Raw genomic sequence first — 19,384 nt, 5'->3', positions numbered from 1 at the left:
GAACTGTTATGCAATCAAAATATTCCGCTTAAAATAAAGTATTTCAGAATTAAACGGGCATCTACGTAAAAAATAAGTAGCAACTGTCAGTTAAGGGGACGCTAACACAAGCTGGGGGCCTACAGGCGTCTCCGGAAGACAGCTAATCCCAATTCAAGAAAGGAGTGAATTGAAGAGGAGCTGTACAGGAATGTACTGATGTATTGTTGACGTTTGACAGCAACAGAAAGCTAAGTTGACAATCGTGTGAGCCTCTAGCCCCTGAGTATTTCAGCATTATTGTGAATATTACTTGTCTAATTGTGGGTCCTGTAACGCTTACAGGCTGGTGTCTACCGCCATCTGCTGGTAAGTGTGCCACAGGTACATTTTCGCCGTAATAATTTTCCAGGTACAGATGTCCACTCTGTAGCACAATTTCTGTTAAAAGTTCAGTAACCCTAATAATAAAACGTCATGTCTTAAATACACTTTAATTTAAAATAATAAAAACTACGTAAACCAATATTAATACAAATATTTTTCTCTCGATTTTTTTGGTTTCTGAAGAAAGAAGATAGACAAGATGATAGATTGATAAAGACATGCATAAATCAATATTTCAATTTTGTATTATTCATATAGCATTCATATGTATTCATATAGCACCAAATCATAACAACAGTCGGCTCAGGGTGTTTTATACTGTAAGGTTAAGATCCTACAATAATATAGAAGCAACATAGAAAACCTCAACAATCAAATGACCCACGTTTCAGGACACCGGCCCTCGGGGACTGGAGTTTGACACCTGTGGTCTAAGGGAGGCATGTATTATGTAAACAAGTGGTCCTAGCACAGGATAATTAACCTTTCTGTGTGAAGAAAACTCTTCATTTACATGAACAAATCAGAATTTTTTCGATCGATATGAGTCAAACCACTTCAGTGCAGCACCTCAATAGTGTGGAAAGCTGCACTGAGGTCTAAAAGAGAAGCACATAGATGAGTCCACTGTCAGAGGCCATAAGAAGATCAGTTATAACCTTCACTAATGCTGTTTCTGTGCTGTGAAGAGCTGAAACTTTTTAAATAAACCATTCATCTGCAGATGATCAGTTAGCGGTTTTATACAAATTAGGGCTACATTAAGAAAAAATATACATATTATTGATCATTTTGAGAAAAAAGTCAAAAAAGTGTGGAGGTTACAGTTGCTTCAAGCCAAAACTGTCTGCTATACAATCTACAAAATGGCTTGTGTAGATGAGTTACTGAAACAAATTGATCAGTTGTCTTGTGACACAACATACATCCTCTTTAGTGTGTGAGGGTGTAACCATCGATATCCTTGCATCTCTCCACTGTCAGACATTTCATTTTGTACAAATCAGCTCCTCCACATCTGGTCAGATGCAGCTTTCTGGACCATCTTTTCAGTCCCCATACTGATTACAACGCTATGTTTATGTGCTAAAAGAGAAATCATTTCCTTGTAACTAAAACTATTCTGAAGTACGGTCTCACTAATTCATCTATAGAAGGCATTTTTAGAGGGTACAGCAACCGCACCAGTTTGCTTTGAAATAAGTATAATCTCCACATTTTGACCTTTTTCTCAAAATGATCAATAATATATTTATTTCTCTTAATTTGGCCCTAATAGTCCATAGTAGTTTTACAACTACTCTTTCAAGAATCTGTGAGATAAAAGGAAGTTTGGAGATTGGCCTATAATTAGCTAGGATAGTTGGATCAAGTGATGGATTTTTAAGAAATATTTTAAGGCTTATGGTGTTTATCTGTGAGTCACTAACCCTCCAACAGATGTTTTTGTTTCTCCAGGACCTGTCAAAATGTCCCCAAAAAGCAGAAACATCCCACCCACAATAACTCTAAACAAACCTTCTGTCCACATGAAGTTAGAAGGAACTTTTAATCACTTAACAGTGAAATAAATCACCTCCTCATTCTAATGCACACTGTAGCTACTTGTCCTCATCTTAACCTAAAACTAACTTTACATGATCGATACATGTTTTTCACTGAGGTCTGTCCCAACAAAATGAATGAGTAATACAAGTACACACACACACCTATAAGTTGCTCCACTGGTATGTGGTTACGACTGTATTTCCCCAGTACGACCACACCTTTGTTAAAGCATGGCAATAAACCATAAACATGTAACATCCAGATACTGGATAGTAGGACGAATGTATAACAAGTTTTGGTGACATTTATTCATACACTATTACACTTATTTTTGTACATGTGAGATATTCATTTTACATTTATTAATTAATAATTAGATATGTTACGTTACAGCTAGATAAAGATAAAACATTATACAAAGTAACTAAAATGAGCCTATCACCACCCCCATCAAGATAGCAAAATATGGAGCCAGTAAAACTTGATCTACTGCCCACACTTCATGTGTTCGCAGAGTTTCCCAGAACTTAACTTGTACTTTCTTCATAATCTTCATCACAAACAGAATAAGAAATAAATGAGGAGAGCAGGGTTAACAATAGTTCCCAAATAGCTTTAAAGTTCCCTAAAGGTCTAATTAAACAGCCTTCTGTGAATATTAGCTGAATTTAACAATCAGCTGTGATTGTCCGACCTTGTTCTGTGATTATGGTATGCTGTAGGATGTATCATAACATATTAGTCATAGTGTCAAGAATGAGATGTATCAATAGCTTCCTATCAGCAAACGTGTTAGGAAGTCAGAGCAGTTTCCAGGAATCCTTTTTTTTAATAGGGAGAGTTGATTGCCTGGAATAACTGTTGTGCAAAGTGTTTAAACAGGCATTGATGTTCTTTGCTGAAATAAAAATACATAGTCCTGGATTGGGTTTATTGATTACTTATGTACTATGTTTGCCATGAACTTAAACAGACCGTTCATGCTTGCAAAATCTCAAATGTGGCTGAAACCAGTTCTGCAAAAAAGAGCGATGTGGACAACTAATTGCCAGTTAATGCAAAAACTTGACTGGACTTTAAGCCAGTCATTAGGTTTAGGAGGAATTTCTTTTTCCCATAGGATCCGGTAAGTTTGGATAACTTTTTCCCCTTAATAAATAAAATCATTTAAGAACTGTATTTTAACTTGGGTTATCTTTGTCTAATCTTAAAATGTATTTGATAATCTGAAGCATGTAAGTGTGACAAATACGCAAAAAAGGAAGGAGGTGAATATTTTTTTCACTGCATTGTATGTAAGCCAATAACAAAGAAGTTTGTGAAAACAGAACAACTTATTCGCATTTAAGTAGAAATGTGAAAACACCAGCTGGATGAAACATGTAATTATGGAAAATATTCAAAGTATTGTCATTTTAAAAAGATTTAAAGTTACAATGTCTAAAATATCACCACTAGATGTCAGCAGATTGCAGCTTCCACTTCCAATTCAAGCGTACAATGGTGTTTTTATGCTAGCTGTGTGCCCCCTGTGTGGGTGTTGAGCAAAGCAACCAATATGGCAAGTATTAGTCTTAGCTACAGTAGCCACTGTAGAACAATGCTACGGAGCGCTGCTGTTAGCTGCTGTTAGCTGCTGTTAGCTGCTGTTAGTGATGCCTTCTTTTAAATGGATATAACCTTGTTGTTTTAAATAAATTTTAATTAACTGATGTGCTCATAAGGAAGCAATAAATAATTTTATTAGGTTATTTAAAAACATTGTACATTGATTATGTTGTACAATGTTGACACACTGATTAGTGTGTAATTACATCTTAAAAATACACAGGAGCAGGCGCCAGTTTGTGTAAGCCGCCATGTTGACTCATCATCTTGAATACAGTGGTCAAGATAGACATTGCAGTTCCACCTAATCACATTTTATGTATGTGGCTAGATTGTTGTGGTTTAAAGATCACAGATGGCTCTTTCAAACTACACACGGCCATTTAATAGATTCAACAAAGTGCTGGAAACACTCTCCAGAGTTTTTGAGCCATAATGATCTCATAGCATCACACAGTTGCTGCACATCCATGATGCAACACTCTTATTTCCCCACATCTCAGGGGTGCAGTTTTGGATTAAAATCTGGTGACAGTGAAGGCATTTGAGTACAGCGAATTCATTGTTATGTATAAGAAACCAGTGTCAGACGATCTGAGTTTTGTACCATGTCAGAAGATGGGTACACTGTGATCATAAAGGGACAGATGTGGCCAGCAACAATACTCAGCTAGGCTGTGGCATTTAAATGATGTTTAGTTGGTACTAAAGAGCCCAAAGTGTGCCAAGAAAACGTCCTCCGCACCATTAGATCACCAGTGTACTGAACTGTTGATAGAAAGCAGGATGAAGTTATGCATTTATGTTGTTTACACCAAATTCTGACCCTACCAAGTTCAGAATGTTAGAGCAAACACCGAGACTCATCAGACAAGACAGTGTATTTCCATTATCCATCTATTATCCAGTTTCAGTGAGCCTGTATGGACTTCTTAGCTGACAGGAGTGGCACGCGGTGTAGTCTTCTGCTGCTGTAGACCATCTGCTTCAAGGTTTGACCAGAGATGCTCTTCTGCATACCTTGGTTGTAACGAGCGGTTGTATGAGTCACTGTTGTCTTCCGATCAGCTCCAAGCTGTCTAGTCATTCTCCTGTGACATCAACAGCAGCTTTCTGAGCATTTTGCCCAGATGACTGCTGCTCACTAAATATCTTCTTCAAACCCTGGAGATGGTGGTGTTAGAAAATCCGAGTAGATCAGCAGTTTCTGAAATACTCAAACCAGCCCGTCTGGTCACCAACAACCACGCCTTAATCAAAGTCACTTAAATAGCCGTTCTTGCCCATTCTTGATGGGCAAGAAAGGCTATTCAAGTGATTGAACATGTGATTGAACAGCTAAATGGTAATGGACTTTTTCTACTCTCCTGGAGTATCAAAGCAGTTTATACAACATGCCACATTCACCCATTCACACAAGCACTGTCTTCTATGCTTTTAAGTGCTTACTAACATTCACACACATTCATACTCCGATGGATGCATCAGGAATCGAACCACCAACCTCAAATGTTCAGTTCAACATTAGTCTTTTATAATTATTTGAACATAATAAAAAGTACCTAATGAAGTGGCCAGTAAGCGTACAGTTCCGATTATTCCTTTATATATGAATAACAATATTCGACCGTAAGGAAATCTCCGGTCAGACATATATATAATATGAAAGGCTGATACGTGAGGTCTTGTGTAATTCTCTTTGAAAAATAAAAAAAAATTGGCAGCATCATCTGCCTCCGCTAACCTCACCCTGCCCGCCTACGTCACGTCGCTGAATCAGCTGCGCTGCACCACAGAAGCGTAATTTACGCACATACTTTTCAGGTGAGTTTTCGCCGGAAGAGTTTACCTGGCCGCAGGTGCAGGAGTGGATTTCTCAACTCTTACGTGACGTGTTTTCAGCAGATGAAAACACGCAAGAACGTTTCCAAATGGCCTAATTTCTTTGACAAGTCGCAACAGGACGAGCAGACTGAGCTCTGGCTGCGCGCGCGCGTGTTTTGACACTGTGTTGCTCCACCTCCGCCTACAACAGCTGAAGTCGCAGCTGAATCGCACGGAGGAAGCGCACAGCAGTCAGTGAGGAGAGAGAGACAGCGCGACAGCTGACGATGGCGGAGAATAAGATGGGCCCGAACCTCCAGGCTGGAGCCGGAATCTTCGCGAAACGGGTCCAGAAGTCCTTGAATCGAGCCCAGGAGAAGGTGAGCCAGAGGAGATCCACTTTTTAAAAAAGTTTCACTGAGCCCACGCAACTTCTTGACAGTGCCCGAGAGTCACTGCCACGGCTCTGTTAAACTATGAGACGGACATATTGAGCTTGTTTTATTAAGCTGCTCGGTGTTGAGGGCTGGAAAAGCCAGCATGAGAGAGGGAGAGAGACCTTGCCATCATGTCCCCACGATGACAGACTTTCTGAAAGCGTGTTTCACTTCTAAGCAGGGTGATTGAAAAAATCCCCCACTGATTTCACTTTTGTCATCAGTGTTTTTGTGTGTGTGAGAGAACTGCTCGACTTAATCACTGCTGTCTTTTCAGTTGTGTACCGTTACATGGTTTGTAAGGGCATCAATCAATCTGGACGCGTTTACGCACTGTGATCCTGACCACAAGACAGCATTCAAAGCAGTCTGCACACTGTGCTGTACCAGACTGAGCCACTTACTCCAGTTCATGCGTGTGGGTTCACCGTTAACCTCACTAAACTGGCCCCTTTTTTTAACCACTAATAAAACGGTAGCTTAGATTTCCCCCGTCTGAGCAACATGCTGTTGTTCACTGCTATGCAGCTGTGTGCGGACACAGAAATGCTGCTACTTCCTGACTGTGCACTTCCTCTCACTAGCTGTGTCTTTCTCGGTTTGTGGTCAACAAACTTGAATTCACCACTCCACCTAAAAGCAGCAGCTACAAAGGCTTGCTTTTTCGGTACAGTGAAGACTAAAGGGCTGTTTTGGGGCGACTCTGTGATTTCTGTGGTGGTAAATTAAAGAATGGACATGATGATGAGAGCTTTTATATACAGATTTCAAGTCAAAGGTTTCAAACAGCTGCATTCGTTGGGCTGTGATGGGCTCAGAAAAAGTTAGCCACATGTGTCTGGTTAAGTTTTGGGACAGGTGTAAGTGGTGCTCTAAGTAGAGTGTTAGTCTGGTTAGGTCAGTATATCCCCACTGTCAGATAGATCCACTTTACATTACACAGGTTTATTTTGTTATGTTGAAAGTGTGCGTATCACTGCATGTCGTGGTCACAAACCTTTAAAGAAACATCAGTCGTCTGTATTTTCTGTGTCTGCAAAACCTATTTTTAAGTTGTTTTTTTTTTTTTTCAATTTGAGCCTCAAAAATTCATCATTCAGTGATTCAGCAGCCAGATGGTGGAGGCAGAGTTTAATATGTAGTTTTAAAAAATATGTAATTTGTCATAGATTGTATTTTAAAGGTGGTGACAAAGTGGTGTAAACTTTCTAATGGCTGTCAGGGGGCAACATGGCTGGTTGCAGATCAGACATGTTGAACATGTCCTACATGTCCGTGACCTCAGTAAACGTCTGGACACAGATGCTGGTTTCAAGTCTTAGTGAAAAAAGCATGATGTTAATCTTGTAAATTACGGTCTTTCTTAGGTTCAGAACAGACGACAATGCAGGGTGTGATTTAGGGTGGGCCTACCATGTGATTAGCAGGGTGCTGCAGTACGAGCATTCAGGATCCTTTGGTTTCTTAGCTCATCTTGTCTCGTTTCAAAACATCAAGTTGGCGGCAGCCAAAATGCCAATCTTGAACTTTCAGAATGAAAGTCTGTAAACCACTGGTGATGTGATGGGAGCCATTTTTTGTTTACAGGCTATGCACTAAACAGACCATTTGAATGTGAAGGGATGTCGGTGCTCTCCTGTTGTGGGCGCCCTTGAAGCAGAGCTACTAAATAAGTAGAGGACCAAGCTGAAATGTTTTTTTACTACATGTTGGACGCATCATTGTGGACCTAATATACAGTATCTGCAAAAACATCACGTGAAGGAAAACTCGGTGAATTAGGTTTAATGTTATTGCATTTATATAAAAAGGCTTTACAAATGGTGGAGCTGAACTACACAACACAAACAATCACCAATAAAGTAACTCAACAGTTCTGTGGGAGATTCAGGTGTGTTATACCTGCTAAATATTGGTAAAATTAGGTGAGGTCTGGTGAACTTGCAGTTCCTAATTTTTCTATTTGCTTTCTTCAAATTCCAACTTTAGGTGATATTATTTAGATGCACTTGCATGTACTCTACAACAGCGGTCCCCAACCCCCGGTCCGTGAGTCGTTTGGTACCGGGCCGCGAGAGTTGAGGCTCAGGTGTGAAATGTATGGTTTTCAGGGTTTTTATCGGTTTTCAGCGTTATTTTGTCATCGTTTTTATCGTTTACTTGGTTTTCCTCGGTCTTTTCACGTGTGTTATGAATAAATTTTCTTTTTTCCGGTACCGGTACTAGTTTTATTTTGTTGTGTTTATCAGCGACAACTTAAAGGCCGGTCCATGAAAATATTGTCGGGCATAAACCGGTCCGTGGCGCAAAAAAGGTTGCGGACCACTGCTCTACAACAGCTGTAGGCAGGCTTTGATATAGTTGAACTTTAATCTGTATGAGCACACGTCATTAGTGGTAGAAACCTCTCGTGGCGTATTGTTAAAATTTACTCAATCAGATTTTTTTTATGCTTTCAGGTCCTTCAGAAACTGGGCAAAACTATGGAAACCAAAGATGAGCAGTTTGAGCTCTGTTCCCAGAACCTCAACAAACAGCAGGTACTCCAACAGCGTAACCACGGTTTCTAAATGGTAGTCTTCTGCTTTCTGCTCTACAACCTTGATAAAACCCCTTTAACATCTTTAATCTTGAGGCTCATTTGTTTCCCTTTACCAAAATTCTTCACATAATTGCAACAGGGACAAAAAGTGTTTTGTGTCTTTTTCCTCCCGCACTGACGTGCCAACTCACAAGTTCAGGCAATCATCCTGGCCTTGAAAACAGGAAATTCAAGACGGAGCTCCTGCCTATTTTCTTATCTGTTCTGTGTAAATACCACTTACTATGTCTCCCCTAGAGATCTGTGTGCGGCATTACCCTAAATTGTGAAAGAGCTGTCGTTTAAGAAGGGTTTTTACAGGCTGACGAACCGAAAGCCTCAGACTGGCCTTTCTGAACAGCTCTAAATGTAGACTATTTAAAATTTAGAAAAGAGGAAGTAAAACCACTTTCATTTCAAAAGTAACGAAATGCCTTCATTTATTGTTGCGTACTGGTGATCTGTACTGCATGTTACTGTATTAATACTGTAATCGCTGCTGCTGTTAGGCTTCTGTTGCTCAGTTTTTAAGTTCACCGAGTGGCAAACAACTACACTACATACTGCAGGGAAGTTGCCGAAGAGCAACAGGAAGGAAGTCTACCCACTGACACTCCATGCTGCTTTCACTTCACAAAAGCCACACAAGATATTGTGATTGTCATTTAATTTAAACTCCAAGTTGTTGTGAGACTGCAAGGAGCTGCGATCTCAAGCAAACTGATGCAGAGAGAGTTTCACAGCAAACTAACAGCCTGCAGTCCAGCTGAAGCACACTGATGTCAAGGAAATGATGCAGCACCATTTTCTGTTACTGGACGTCACTGAATTGAACTTTTCTCCTTTCTTCCTGCACGCAGATCGACGGAAGCAGGTTGTTTAAAGATGTCAAAGCCTACTATGCAGCAGTGAAAGGTGGGTTTGCAAAGCATGGATTGAATCCCCAGTCTGAGCTGAGGGGAGAAGTTGAAAACTAGGGAAGTGAAATTCTTCTATTTTTTTGTGGGAGACTTTTGCAATCCTGTCTGTGTTACCAAGTTGTAAAGATCCCTGATCCCGCCTTAAAAAAAAAAAAAAGCAGACGCAGCATCGCATATGTGAGTCATGTATGAGAAACCGTTGTTTTTCATGTTGTCAGCTTTTGCGCCTGCATTGTGAGCTCCAGTCAGGAAACTAGTGTTGTTTTGGCCTTTGTAATGTGGGTGCAGCAGCAGCACCAGAAACATTTAGAAACAATACCACCGTGGTGCTACAAGAAGGTAGATGGGCTTTTTCCCATGGAGTCATGACTACATTTTAAGCTTTCTTTTTTTTTTTTTCTTCCTTTTTGCAGGCATGCATGAGACATCTAAGCGTCTATCCCAGACGCTGAGCGACATCTATGAATCAGACTGGGATGGAGTGAAAGATCTCGCTGTTATAACAGAAGTAGGATTCTGATGTGTTTTTTGTGAATGTGCTTTAGCCACAAACTGAATATAAAGTTGGATGCAGCCACTGTTTTATTTGGGAAGTCCCACTTCCCAAATAAAACAGGGAAGTCCCCCCCCCCCCCCCCGTCTTAGGTTTTTTGGTAGCTAAATGCCACAAGCACAGATTGGAATCTGACTGTTTGAACACTTATCAGTCACAAGTTAGGCCAGCCCTTCTTTGTCGTCAATCTAGTAACTCTAATTTACAATTTGGGCATTATTTGTCTTCACCATGACTACAAACGAGCAAATGGGGCAATAAACTGATACGAAAATTGTTTACTGAGGGCATGGATTAATTGAGAAGAAGGCTCATTTTTCAGGATTTGCCCCCTGCTGGCCATTATAAAGAATGCTAGTTTAGGACACTTACACAGACTGACATCTTTCCTGTGCAATATATAGTTAGACGCTCACCCCCAACCAGTCATAGCAGATGGCCTGGCTGAGGTTTCTTCCTGTTAAAAGGGAGTTTTTCCTTCCTACTGTTGCTAAGAGCTTGCTGACAGGGGGTCATCTGATAGATAGTTTTCTGTGCATTATTGTGGGGTCTTTAGCTTACAGTTTAAAGCACCTTGAGGTGATTGTTGATTTAGGTGATGTTGACTGTGATTTGGCGATTCATAAATAGAATAGAATTAAACTGAATCCTCCTGATACAGTTTTTACGTAGGACTACTGTGGATCATGTCATCAATATGTTTCACTGGCTGGAATCACACACTTCTTTAAAACATTAGTGACCTTCATGCAACATGTAATAACAAATACCCACATTTAAATGCAAGTTCACTCTCTGGTGCAAGGTCCAGCAACTCATGGGGAGAGTTTGGATATTATTTTTCTGTCTTGAGCTGATTAATTCCAAAGTTCTTCTAGAAGCAGTGCTCGCCAGCTGCTGAATGCAAAGATATGACACGGAGTCTCTGGCTAAAACAAACAGACAGTCTGAAATTCAATAATTATGTTTACCTACATCGTTGCTACAGTGAGCAGGTATATCTGCCACTGCACAGCTGAACTCAACTGTGCTGTGATGTAGTTGTGAAGAAATTCGCCTTACAAACAAAATATCCCTGGTTCTGGGAGGAGAAGGGAACGGGTCACAAGCTAGAGTACTGCTAGTGCTGGTCCCAATCCCAGATAAATGGGAGTGTGAGTAAGGACGGGTATCCAGTGTAAAATCAAACATGTGGTTCTGTTTGGTGTGGTGACCTCATGGGAAATAAAGGAGCAGCTAAAAGTACCTTCATCTAGAGTCAAATAGTCAAGAAAGTTATACCCATTGAATACAGATATTATATTATAGTATTTCTCCTAAATCATAGTATTTCTTTTATGTTATAGTATTTCTGCTAAATATAGTAATTCTCCTAAATTCCTGTATTTCTGAGAAGTTATCATGTTTGTGCTAAGTTACAATATTTCTGCTAAGTTTTGCTATGTTATAGTGTTTCTGCCAAGTATTATGTTTCTAAGTTATTGCAGTTCTGCTAAGTAATTACATCTTTGCTAAGTTGTTATGCTTCTGCAAAGTTATTACAATTTTCACAACTTTTCAGCTTTTTCAGCTGTTTTCAGCAGACGGCTTCAGCTGTACAACTTCACACAGCATTTTTGCAGGAAATGCAAATTTTCTAGTTGTCTTAAATATTTATATGAGACATTTAAAATTAGACTACTGCTAGTTTAGCAGCAATATGTCAAACACAGACCATGGAATGTCAATAAAAATATCTCTGTAAGGATGAAATAACAATGGATGGAGAGCATTGGGCGAGTAGTGGGTTAAATTACCCACCAAAGCCTGGAATGTCCACTGTTGACTAACTGTCAACTATAAAGCGAGGGCCTTTTCACTAATTATTTTGTGGATGGGACGGTCAGCTGTCACGTTGGACAAACTGCGACTGAAGCTTTCCATAATGTGCAACACTGTTTGTATGCTTGCCTATTTGTGGCTTAGTGCAATGGGAACAAGAGTTTTTAACTCTAACGTGGCACCATCTGTTTTTCTTAGAGTGAAGACTTGCTGTGGAACGACTACGAAGAGAAGATAAATGACCAGCTTGTCCGCACCATGGAGAACTATACAAGCCAGTTTCCTGAAGTCAAGGTAAGCCGACGCTCAAATGAGTCCTGCAGAACTGCAAGGGGACGCTAAAACAACTACTTTGGTCTCTCAGATGCTAAGAGGTCTTTGAATTTCTGTGTTCACTTTGAAAAACTGTTTTTCAGGAACGAGTTGCCAAGCGTGGACGGAAACTGGTGGACTATGACTCAGCTCGACACCACCTGGAGGCGCTGCAGGGTGCAAAGAAAAAGGATGAAGCTAAAATAGCCAAGGTAGCATTACTGTTAAAGCCTGCGCGCCGCAGACGTGCAGTGTGCCAGCTGATAAAGACGTCTGATCTCGACTGCATTTTCTTCTTTTAAATCCTCCTTAACAGGCAGAAGAGGAATTCAACAAAGCTCAGAATGTCTTTGAAGAAATAAATAACGAGCTGCGCGAGGAGCTGCCTGTTCTCCATCAGAGGTATGCTTCAGCAGCAAGCAGACACAGAACTAGCTCAGTGGGAATCTGGATCATGAGTGGATAAATAAAAGTAGAATATGGATGTAGGTTTTTAAGACTTGCATATTTCGACCATTCTTATATGAAATCACCTTTCAGATTAAATTTATACAGATTTTTATTATTTTGGGAGCTTTTATGTTTGTATTAGATACAAAGTTGAGATGACAGGGTATCCACTATATTGACAAGTCCCGGGTCACCTTCACGTTACACCTACAGGAGCTGCTCGGCCATGGAAACCCATGCCATGAAACTCCCAGTGTGGAGTTTCTGTGCTGATGTTAATACTTCATGTGGTTTGCCACTTGGTGGCTGAGTTGCGGTGACTCCTAAAGGCTTGCACTTTGCAATAATACTACTTGATTGTGGAATATTTAGGAGGGAAGACATTTCACAAATGGACTTTTTGCAATGGTAGCATCCTATTACGGTACCACACTGGCATTCAGTTAACTTTTTAGAACAATCCATTATTTCACATGTTTATAAAGGGTAAACTGCATAGCTAGCTGCTTGATTTTATACACATGTAGCAAAGAGACTGAAAACAGCTGAATTAAAAGAGACGTGGACCAATGTTTTTACGTAGTGTAGATTATATGTTTAAAGGTACGTCAGCCAGTATAACTGAACCTAAGAAAAGTGTCATGTGGACAAACTGAAAGTTCAACTTTGTCTTTTTGTCTGTGCAGTCGGATAGGTTGCTATGTGACGGTCTTCGAAAACATTTCCAACCTGAGGGATGTTTTCTATAAAGAAATGAGCGGGGTAAGATGTCACACATCACCTTCAACTTCTTCACTCTCTCACCGGTAATGTGAATTGAAGGTGGACGGTGTGCTTGTGTTTACAGTTGAACCGTGAGCTGTACAATGTGATGAAGAAACTGGAGACTCAACACTCGGGCAAAGCTTTCATCATCAAGGGCCTGAACAGGTAGGGTGTTCTGCTGCACATGTTGCATCATTTGTGGAAGCTGTGTGCACATTAAGAAATGTGTTGTCTTGAAATGCATACAAACTCTGTCTCTCAGGCTTAAAATAGCCTCCTGTGAAACCAAAATAATAACTGAAAGATGCTAAAATGGTTCTTACAGCTGAGAGGAGATGAAAACAATGGGAAATAATGTGGGTTTGCATGCACAGTAGAGATTTTCATTGCTGTCATTGTGTTGCCCAAATGTGGACACTTGTTTTTTAGAGTTGTTTGTTTCTGTGTCAGAAGCGATAAGATGGCCACATAGGCGAGTGGAAGGTGTTGCATACATAGCCTTGCAAAAGTTTTATCTTTGAAATAAATAACACAGACATGCGATTTGGGTTTGGCACAAAAGTGTTTGTATTTGTATAAGAACGCTCAGTTCTTCATGAAACCAAATTAAATGAAATACTCTAACCACATTTTTTTTTTCTCTGACCACAATTTTTTCTAACTTGCATCCTGTACTGATGCTTCTGGGAGATTGTTCTTCGTGTTTTTCATAAACCAGGTTGCGATTTGCCCCCATACTGGATCTTTAAATGGGCTGTAACTCAACAAACAACAAAATCTCAAACTAACATCCACTTTCAGTGCTTCCTATCTTGTAGACTGAGGGTTGGGGAACTCCAGGCCAGGTTTTAGATGTATCCAACACAGCTGATTTAAATGGCTAAATTACTTCCACAACGTGTCTTGAAGTTCTCCAGAGGCCTGGTAATGAACTAATCATTTGATTCAGGTGTGTTGACCCAGGGTCTAAAACCTGCAGGACACCGGCCCTTGAAGCCTGCAGTTCCCCACCCCTGTTGTAGACAATAAAACTTGTAGAGGGGGATGGTGTGGATCCATTTTAGCTCTTCATTAAGCCAGAAGGCCTTGCTTTTTCAGTGTGAAAACTACCATCATTTAAATTAAAGACAAATAAATTAAATTCAAAGCATTTTGAGAATCTCAAAAACCCTAAAAGTGTCCTAAAGTATTTCTCCAGTGTGTCAACCACAGGCTTCAGAATATATAGTACTGCTTTGGTTTATTAATTATTTTTGTATGGGGGGTGGGGACAACAAATTTGCACCTTCGATTAAACCATTTAAAGCTTTTTAGTGAGGCATGTTGGGTATTACGAGTAAAAATATTTCACTATGAAACACAGAGGAGTCTAAGATATGTTATGCAATAATATTTGGCCCATGTGTTCACTTTTCTTTGATGCACTTTTGGCTATTTCTCACAGTGCTGCTGACACATCTTAGCCACAGCTCATTCTCATTAGGGCTAAATGTCAGGTGTACTATAGGCCCAGATGTGTCTGCTTGATTCTGTGCAGTATTAGTTGAATTGGATCAAATTATAAAGGTGTTCTGAGGCAAAAAACGTGTCAAGAGTGTTCAAGAACTCTGTTGCAGTTGCAGGTCATTGCTCCTTTAACAGGAAAATAACCTAAAACAGAACTCTACAAGTACTGAGGTTGGCTGATAACACTATGTGGGACTGTTGTCTGTTTATTTTTGCCTGCTTTCCTCACCGAATTCAGTGCTACTTTGGGTAGAAATGTAACTTGTAGATGGGAGGAAGCCACACTTGGCAAATGACGAGGAGTTTGCTTCAGCGTCAAGAATAGCAAACTGATACTTGACTGCAACAAAGTCCACTGATTTCACAGAAAATTCTAGATCTTTAAATGGAAGAGTTCTGCTACTTTTGGACACTAATTTTTTTTTTCTTTCCTGTATGCTGGGGTGTTAATGATAACTCACAAATAATGTGCTTTTGTTCTTTAAATAGCACAAGCAGCAAGTCAAAGAAGAGAAAGTCCCTGGCTATATCCAATCCCATACCCTGCAACACCGCTTTCCCAGCTGACCACGTCTCCGTGCATTCCCAAAACGGCAAAGATGCTGCACCCTCTTCCCCTGTCCCAAAGACTCAAAACATCGCTGAAGAAAGCATCCCGGCAGAAGAGAGCAGCATCCCTTCGAAAAGTGTTAGCTCATCAGATTCCGATCTCAGCTTGAGTGGCACCGGCTCACCCAAGAGGCAGTCGCTATGTGACAATGACAACAGCGACAGGAGCGACACGAGCAGTCAAAATCCAGAGGCAGCAGCTGCGTCGGAGCCTGCTGAAAGCCAGTCAGAAGACAGCAAGGAGGGAGAACCAAAGTCGGAGGCAGCAGCAAGCCAGGAGATCACTGATCCCTCGGATTCTGCTGGTGGCGATGCCCCACATAAGGATGCTGAGAGCGATCCAACATCAGAGGAGGCCAATACCAAACCGGCACCAGTTCCAGCCCCTCGTGTATCCTTCCGCTCCAATGAAAGCCCCCTCTTACCTGCTAAGGAGCAGGAGGATTTGGACGAAGGGTTAGAGTCAGGAGATGACTCGGGTTCCCCCAGTCCACCAGGCTTCCTCTATAAGGTACACACTTAATCTTAAAGCAGCTACAGCTGACATTTCTATAACAGTAAAGTCCCCCTAAAATAACCTGGAGAGTCTTAATAATTTGCATGAACTAAGCCTTTAAACGTCACAGCTGTGTGGTAATGTGGAATAAAACAGCTTTGTTTTACACCAGGGGGTGGCACTAGAGAGTCACGCAGCATCTGAAGAAGGCCTGCTCCAGTTTGAAGAGGGCGACGTCATCATGGTTCTTGCTGACACTCAACAGGTGTGTTTGTGTAGTGTGTACTTGTAAACCATATCTTACTTCCCATTGCACTCTAGAGATTGCACACATCCTGTACATTCTGGACCTGGACATGTCGTTTAGGCCACTGTGTTTGTTTCTGGCCTTTCTGTGTCAGTACTTGCTAACGTGCATTTTATCACATGCCTGCGTATTTCAACCCACCAGCAAATCAAAACAGTCCAGTCGTTTGCAGGGAGGTGATAGTTTGTACAACTAAGTTTGCTGTGTTGATCAAGTTGGAATAGTCGTCAGAATCTATAATCAAACCAAAATGCAACCAAAACCAAACACTGTAGTTTAATGTAGTAGACTATGTTCAGCATTCTGAATATCCACAGCAGAATGTCTGAAATGGCACATGACGCATTATGGATGTACATCAAATGACAACACAGCAAAATTTCACTTCTGTTGTTCTACTTATTGCATGTTTTTGAACTTTTGCATCATTTTGCGCCTCTGATAACACAAGGTACCAAATTCTTCAGTAGTGAGGATGACCCTAAACCTAACTTCACTTTTTTGCACTAAATGGTTAGCATAAACAATACTGTGAATGTGCACTAAAATGACAAGGTGATATTTTAACATTTACTACACTAAACAAGCCCACAACAAAAAATCTGCTTTTAGCCATTTATAGCCATCATCATGGATGCTAAATGTATTTGTTTCTATTACAAAGCCAGTTGTTGCCACTATTGAGGGCAAAGCATGCACAGTGTTCCACATTTAACTCTTCTGCACTAAATGGTGGGATAAATAATACTGTGAATGTACTTATGCACTAAAATGACAAGGTGTTGGAAGCATGGGATTGGAGAGAGCTTTAGCTTTTTGTCACAGCCGTAACAAAAAATTGGATTGAGCAGCTGTAAGATGAAGAGCCCTTAATGGTCGGATCCCTGGTTGCCAAATCTGGTCAAAGACCAGAAAGAAGAAAAGAAACTTCACCTCTCTGGTGGGAAAAGGGCACAAACTAGTGTGAAAGGTTCTGCTTCCCCTGTGGAGCTGCTCTGAGTGAGAGGCCATGTACAGTACAGGGGTGGGTTACTTGTGCTCTTCCAGTTCGGTACTTGTACATTTTGTACGTTCTGTTTACATTCCTGCTTTCACCTATGGCTGCGAGCTGCGAGTAGTGACTGAAAGAAAACTAGAAAAAGTTGCATTTCCTGCAAAAATGCAGTGTGAATGCCATGTAGTGGAATCTGCTGAAAACAGCTGAAGAAGTAAAACGATGTGCTGAAAGGCAGTGAAGAAACTGAAAACTGTGCTAAAAAACAGGTGAAGAAGCAGACATGTTTGCTGAAAAGAGGTGAAAAGCCAAGAATTCTGCTGAAAAGGGGTAAAGAAGCTGAAATTTGTACTGAAAAGAGGTGAAAAAGTTGAACTGTCAGCTGAAAAGAAATATTGCCATGAGCATGGTTCGAATCCAGACCTTCTGGTCTCAAGGCGGCTTCTCATCTCACTGAGCCAAACTAGTTCTCAGGTAACTAAAGAGGTGGAAAAGCTGAAAATTCTGCTGAAAAGAGGTAATGAAGCAGAAGTTTGTGCTGATAACAGCTGAAGAATCTTGTATTTTTGCTGAAAAGGGGTGAAGAAGCTGAAATTTGTGTTGAAAAGAGTTTAAAAAGTGTTAACTGAAAAAAAATGTTGCCATAAGCGGGATTTGAACTCGGGCCTCCTGCTCTGAGAACGGCTGTTCATCTCACTGAGCACAGCTCACTCTGCCAAGCAAAATCAGTGACCACACTGATAATGTGATCCATTCATTTCAATGGGACAAAAAAATTGCATAAAAAATTTAATATCTCAAAAAGTATAGAAGTTCTGAGCACCAAAAGTCATAGCTGGCATTAGCAGAAATAGCAGAATTTTTTAAAAAGATTTGAACAGTGAAAATTGCACAATAAATGTGGAAGTAGTTCCATGGCGAAGAAGCATGGAGCAGCTAGAATAAAGAATGCCTTGTTGTTGTTGTTCTTGTTGTTGTTGTCACACAACAAGTAAGACACGTGGCAGAAATGAGCCGTGTCTGAATGATGTCTGCACTCACCCAGACCTCTTTTATTAAGGAGCTGCTCAGACTAGTGTCACTGATTCCCAGGCATTAAAAGGAGCTAGTCGAGGTGGTTGGGTCATCTGACAGCGATGCATCCTGTGCACCTCCTAGATGAGGCGTTTCAGATATGTCCACCCAGGATGTACCGGAAAGATTGCCTTGGGATCAAGGAAGGGTGGGAATGTCTGCTTAATCTACCCCATGACCCAGACCCGGATGGTAGAAAATGCATGAATGGAGTCTGTAATCAGATGCTGTGAGAAAAAGCTTACTTACAATGATTAAAAACAACAACAAAACAATGTACACAGGAGACGCACAGGCCTGTTTTCCAGAAAACACAGAATTAATTCATATTAGGAGCTGCTCTGATCAGGATATTTAAATAATAATGGCATTCAACGAGTCCTGAAAAACAGATGGAAATGCACGTTTGGCTTCCCATAGATGACAACTGTTAACCTTCTAAGTTGTTCATAATTTTATATTAATTTTCATCTTCCATGTCGAGGTTATCTAGCGTCTGTTCACACTCCTTTTCTGGTCACGGCTGAGTTTGAGTTTACTTTCACGGACTGGTCTCCCAGTCACTGTGTGTACAGTGTGGAAATGAATTCAGAAGCACCATTTCACCCTGTTAGTAAATCTTACTGTCATGTCCCGAGTATCTAATCAGAGGGTGGATTTGTTTCCCTGAGTCCTCACATGTGTTTACTGTGTCTTGCAGGAGGAAGGTGTGGTGAGGGGGGTCAGGGAGCAGAGCTGGAACGAGCACCAGGATGCAGAAAATCACTCCGGGATCTTCTCGGAAAAACTTATCCGACCCATTAAAGAAGAGTGAGGCAATAGTCACTGCTCGGTCTGTAATCTGTTTCTTCTTCCATCAGGCACTTCTGGTGACTCACACGCGCGCACACACACACACAGCCTCACACACACACACACTGAGAGGGAGTGAACCCATATGTTATGGGTGCAGAAGCTGTCCAAACAAATGAGCACAATTCCCACGTGGTTTCCCTCATGCTATGATGTTGCAACTTGTGGAACAAAAGCGAACGAGCCGAAGAACATTTTGTAAAAGACATTTGGAAATCTTAAGGCATGGATCTATGAGACACTGTTTTTAAGTTTTTAAGCCCATGTTATTATCCTGTGTAATGTTTCCTAATAAAGTTGTAAGAAAAAAAAAAAGTTGTTGTTCTGATGTAAGATTTTAACAAAGTAGGTTTCATTTGCT

General features: G+C 40.7%; 1 protein-coding gene across 2 annotated transcripts; it reads left to right on the top strand.

The window, feature by feature from the left end:
• Positions 1 to 189: 189 nt before the first annotated feature.
• On the top strand, positions 190 to 18,986 carry bin2b (bridging integrator 2b). Of its 2 annotated transcripts, none has more exons than XM_087840501.1 (12): positions 190 to 348; positions 8,243 to 8,323; positions 9,225 to 9,279; positions 9,698 to 9,792; positions 11,857 to 11,952; positions 12,075 to 12,182; positions 12,287 to 12,372; positions 13,107 to 13,182; positions 13,268 to 13,350; positions 15,181 to 15,811; positions 15,969 to 16,061; positions 18,872 to 18,986. In XM_087840501.1, the coding sequence occupies exons 2-12, from the start codon at positions 8,267 to 8,269 to the stop codon at positions 18,983 to 18,985; spliced, it is 1,494 nt and encodes a 497-aa protein (XP_087696627.1). In that variant the 5' UTR covers positions 190 to 348; positions 8,243 to 8,266; the 3' UTR covers position 18,986. The 2 variants fall into 2 exon arrangements, with proteins under 2 accessions (XP_087696627.1, XP_087696626.1); XM_087840500.1 differs by lacking the exon at positions 190 to 348 and adding an exon at positions 5,553 to 5,726.
• The last annotated feature ends 398 nt before the right edge of the window (positions 18,987 to 19,384 follow it).

The sequence above is a fragment of the Neolamprologus brichardi genome, chromosome 5, assembly GCF_056152115.1.
Source record: "Neolamprologus brichardi isolate AB-2024 chromosome 5, ASM5615211v1, whole genome shotgun sequence".
Classification (NCBI taxonomy): domain Eukaryota; kingdom Metazoa; phylum Chordata; class Actinopteri; order Cichliformes; family Cichlidae; genus Neolamprologus; species Neolamprologus brichardi.
This window is presented reverse-complemented; position numbering and strand designations above follow the sequence as displayed.

Coding starts and splice junctions, on each gene's coding strand:
- bin2b (XM_087840500.1), top strand. CDS start 5,634: ATGGCGGAGAATAAGATGGGCCCGAACCTCCAGGCTGGAGCCGGAATC. Junction 8,324..9,224: donor AGAACCTCAACAAACAGCAG/GTACTCCAACAG, acceptor TCCTGCACGCAG/ATCGACGGAAGCAGGTTGTT. Junction 9,793..11,856: donor ATCTCGCTGTTATAACAGAA/GTAGGATTCTGA, acceptor TGTTTTTCTTAG/AGTGAAGACTTGCTGTGGAA.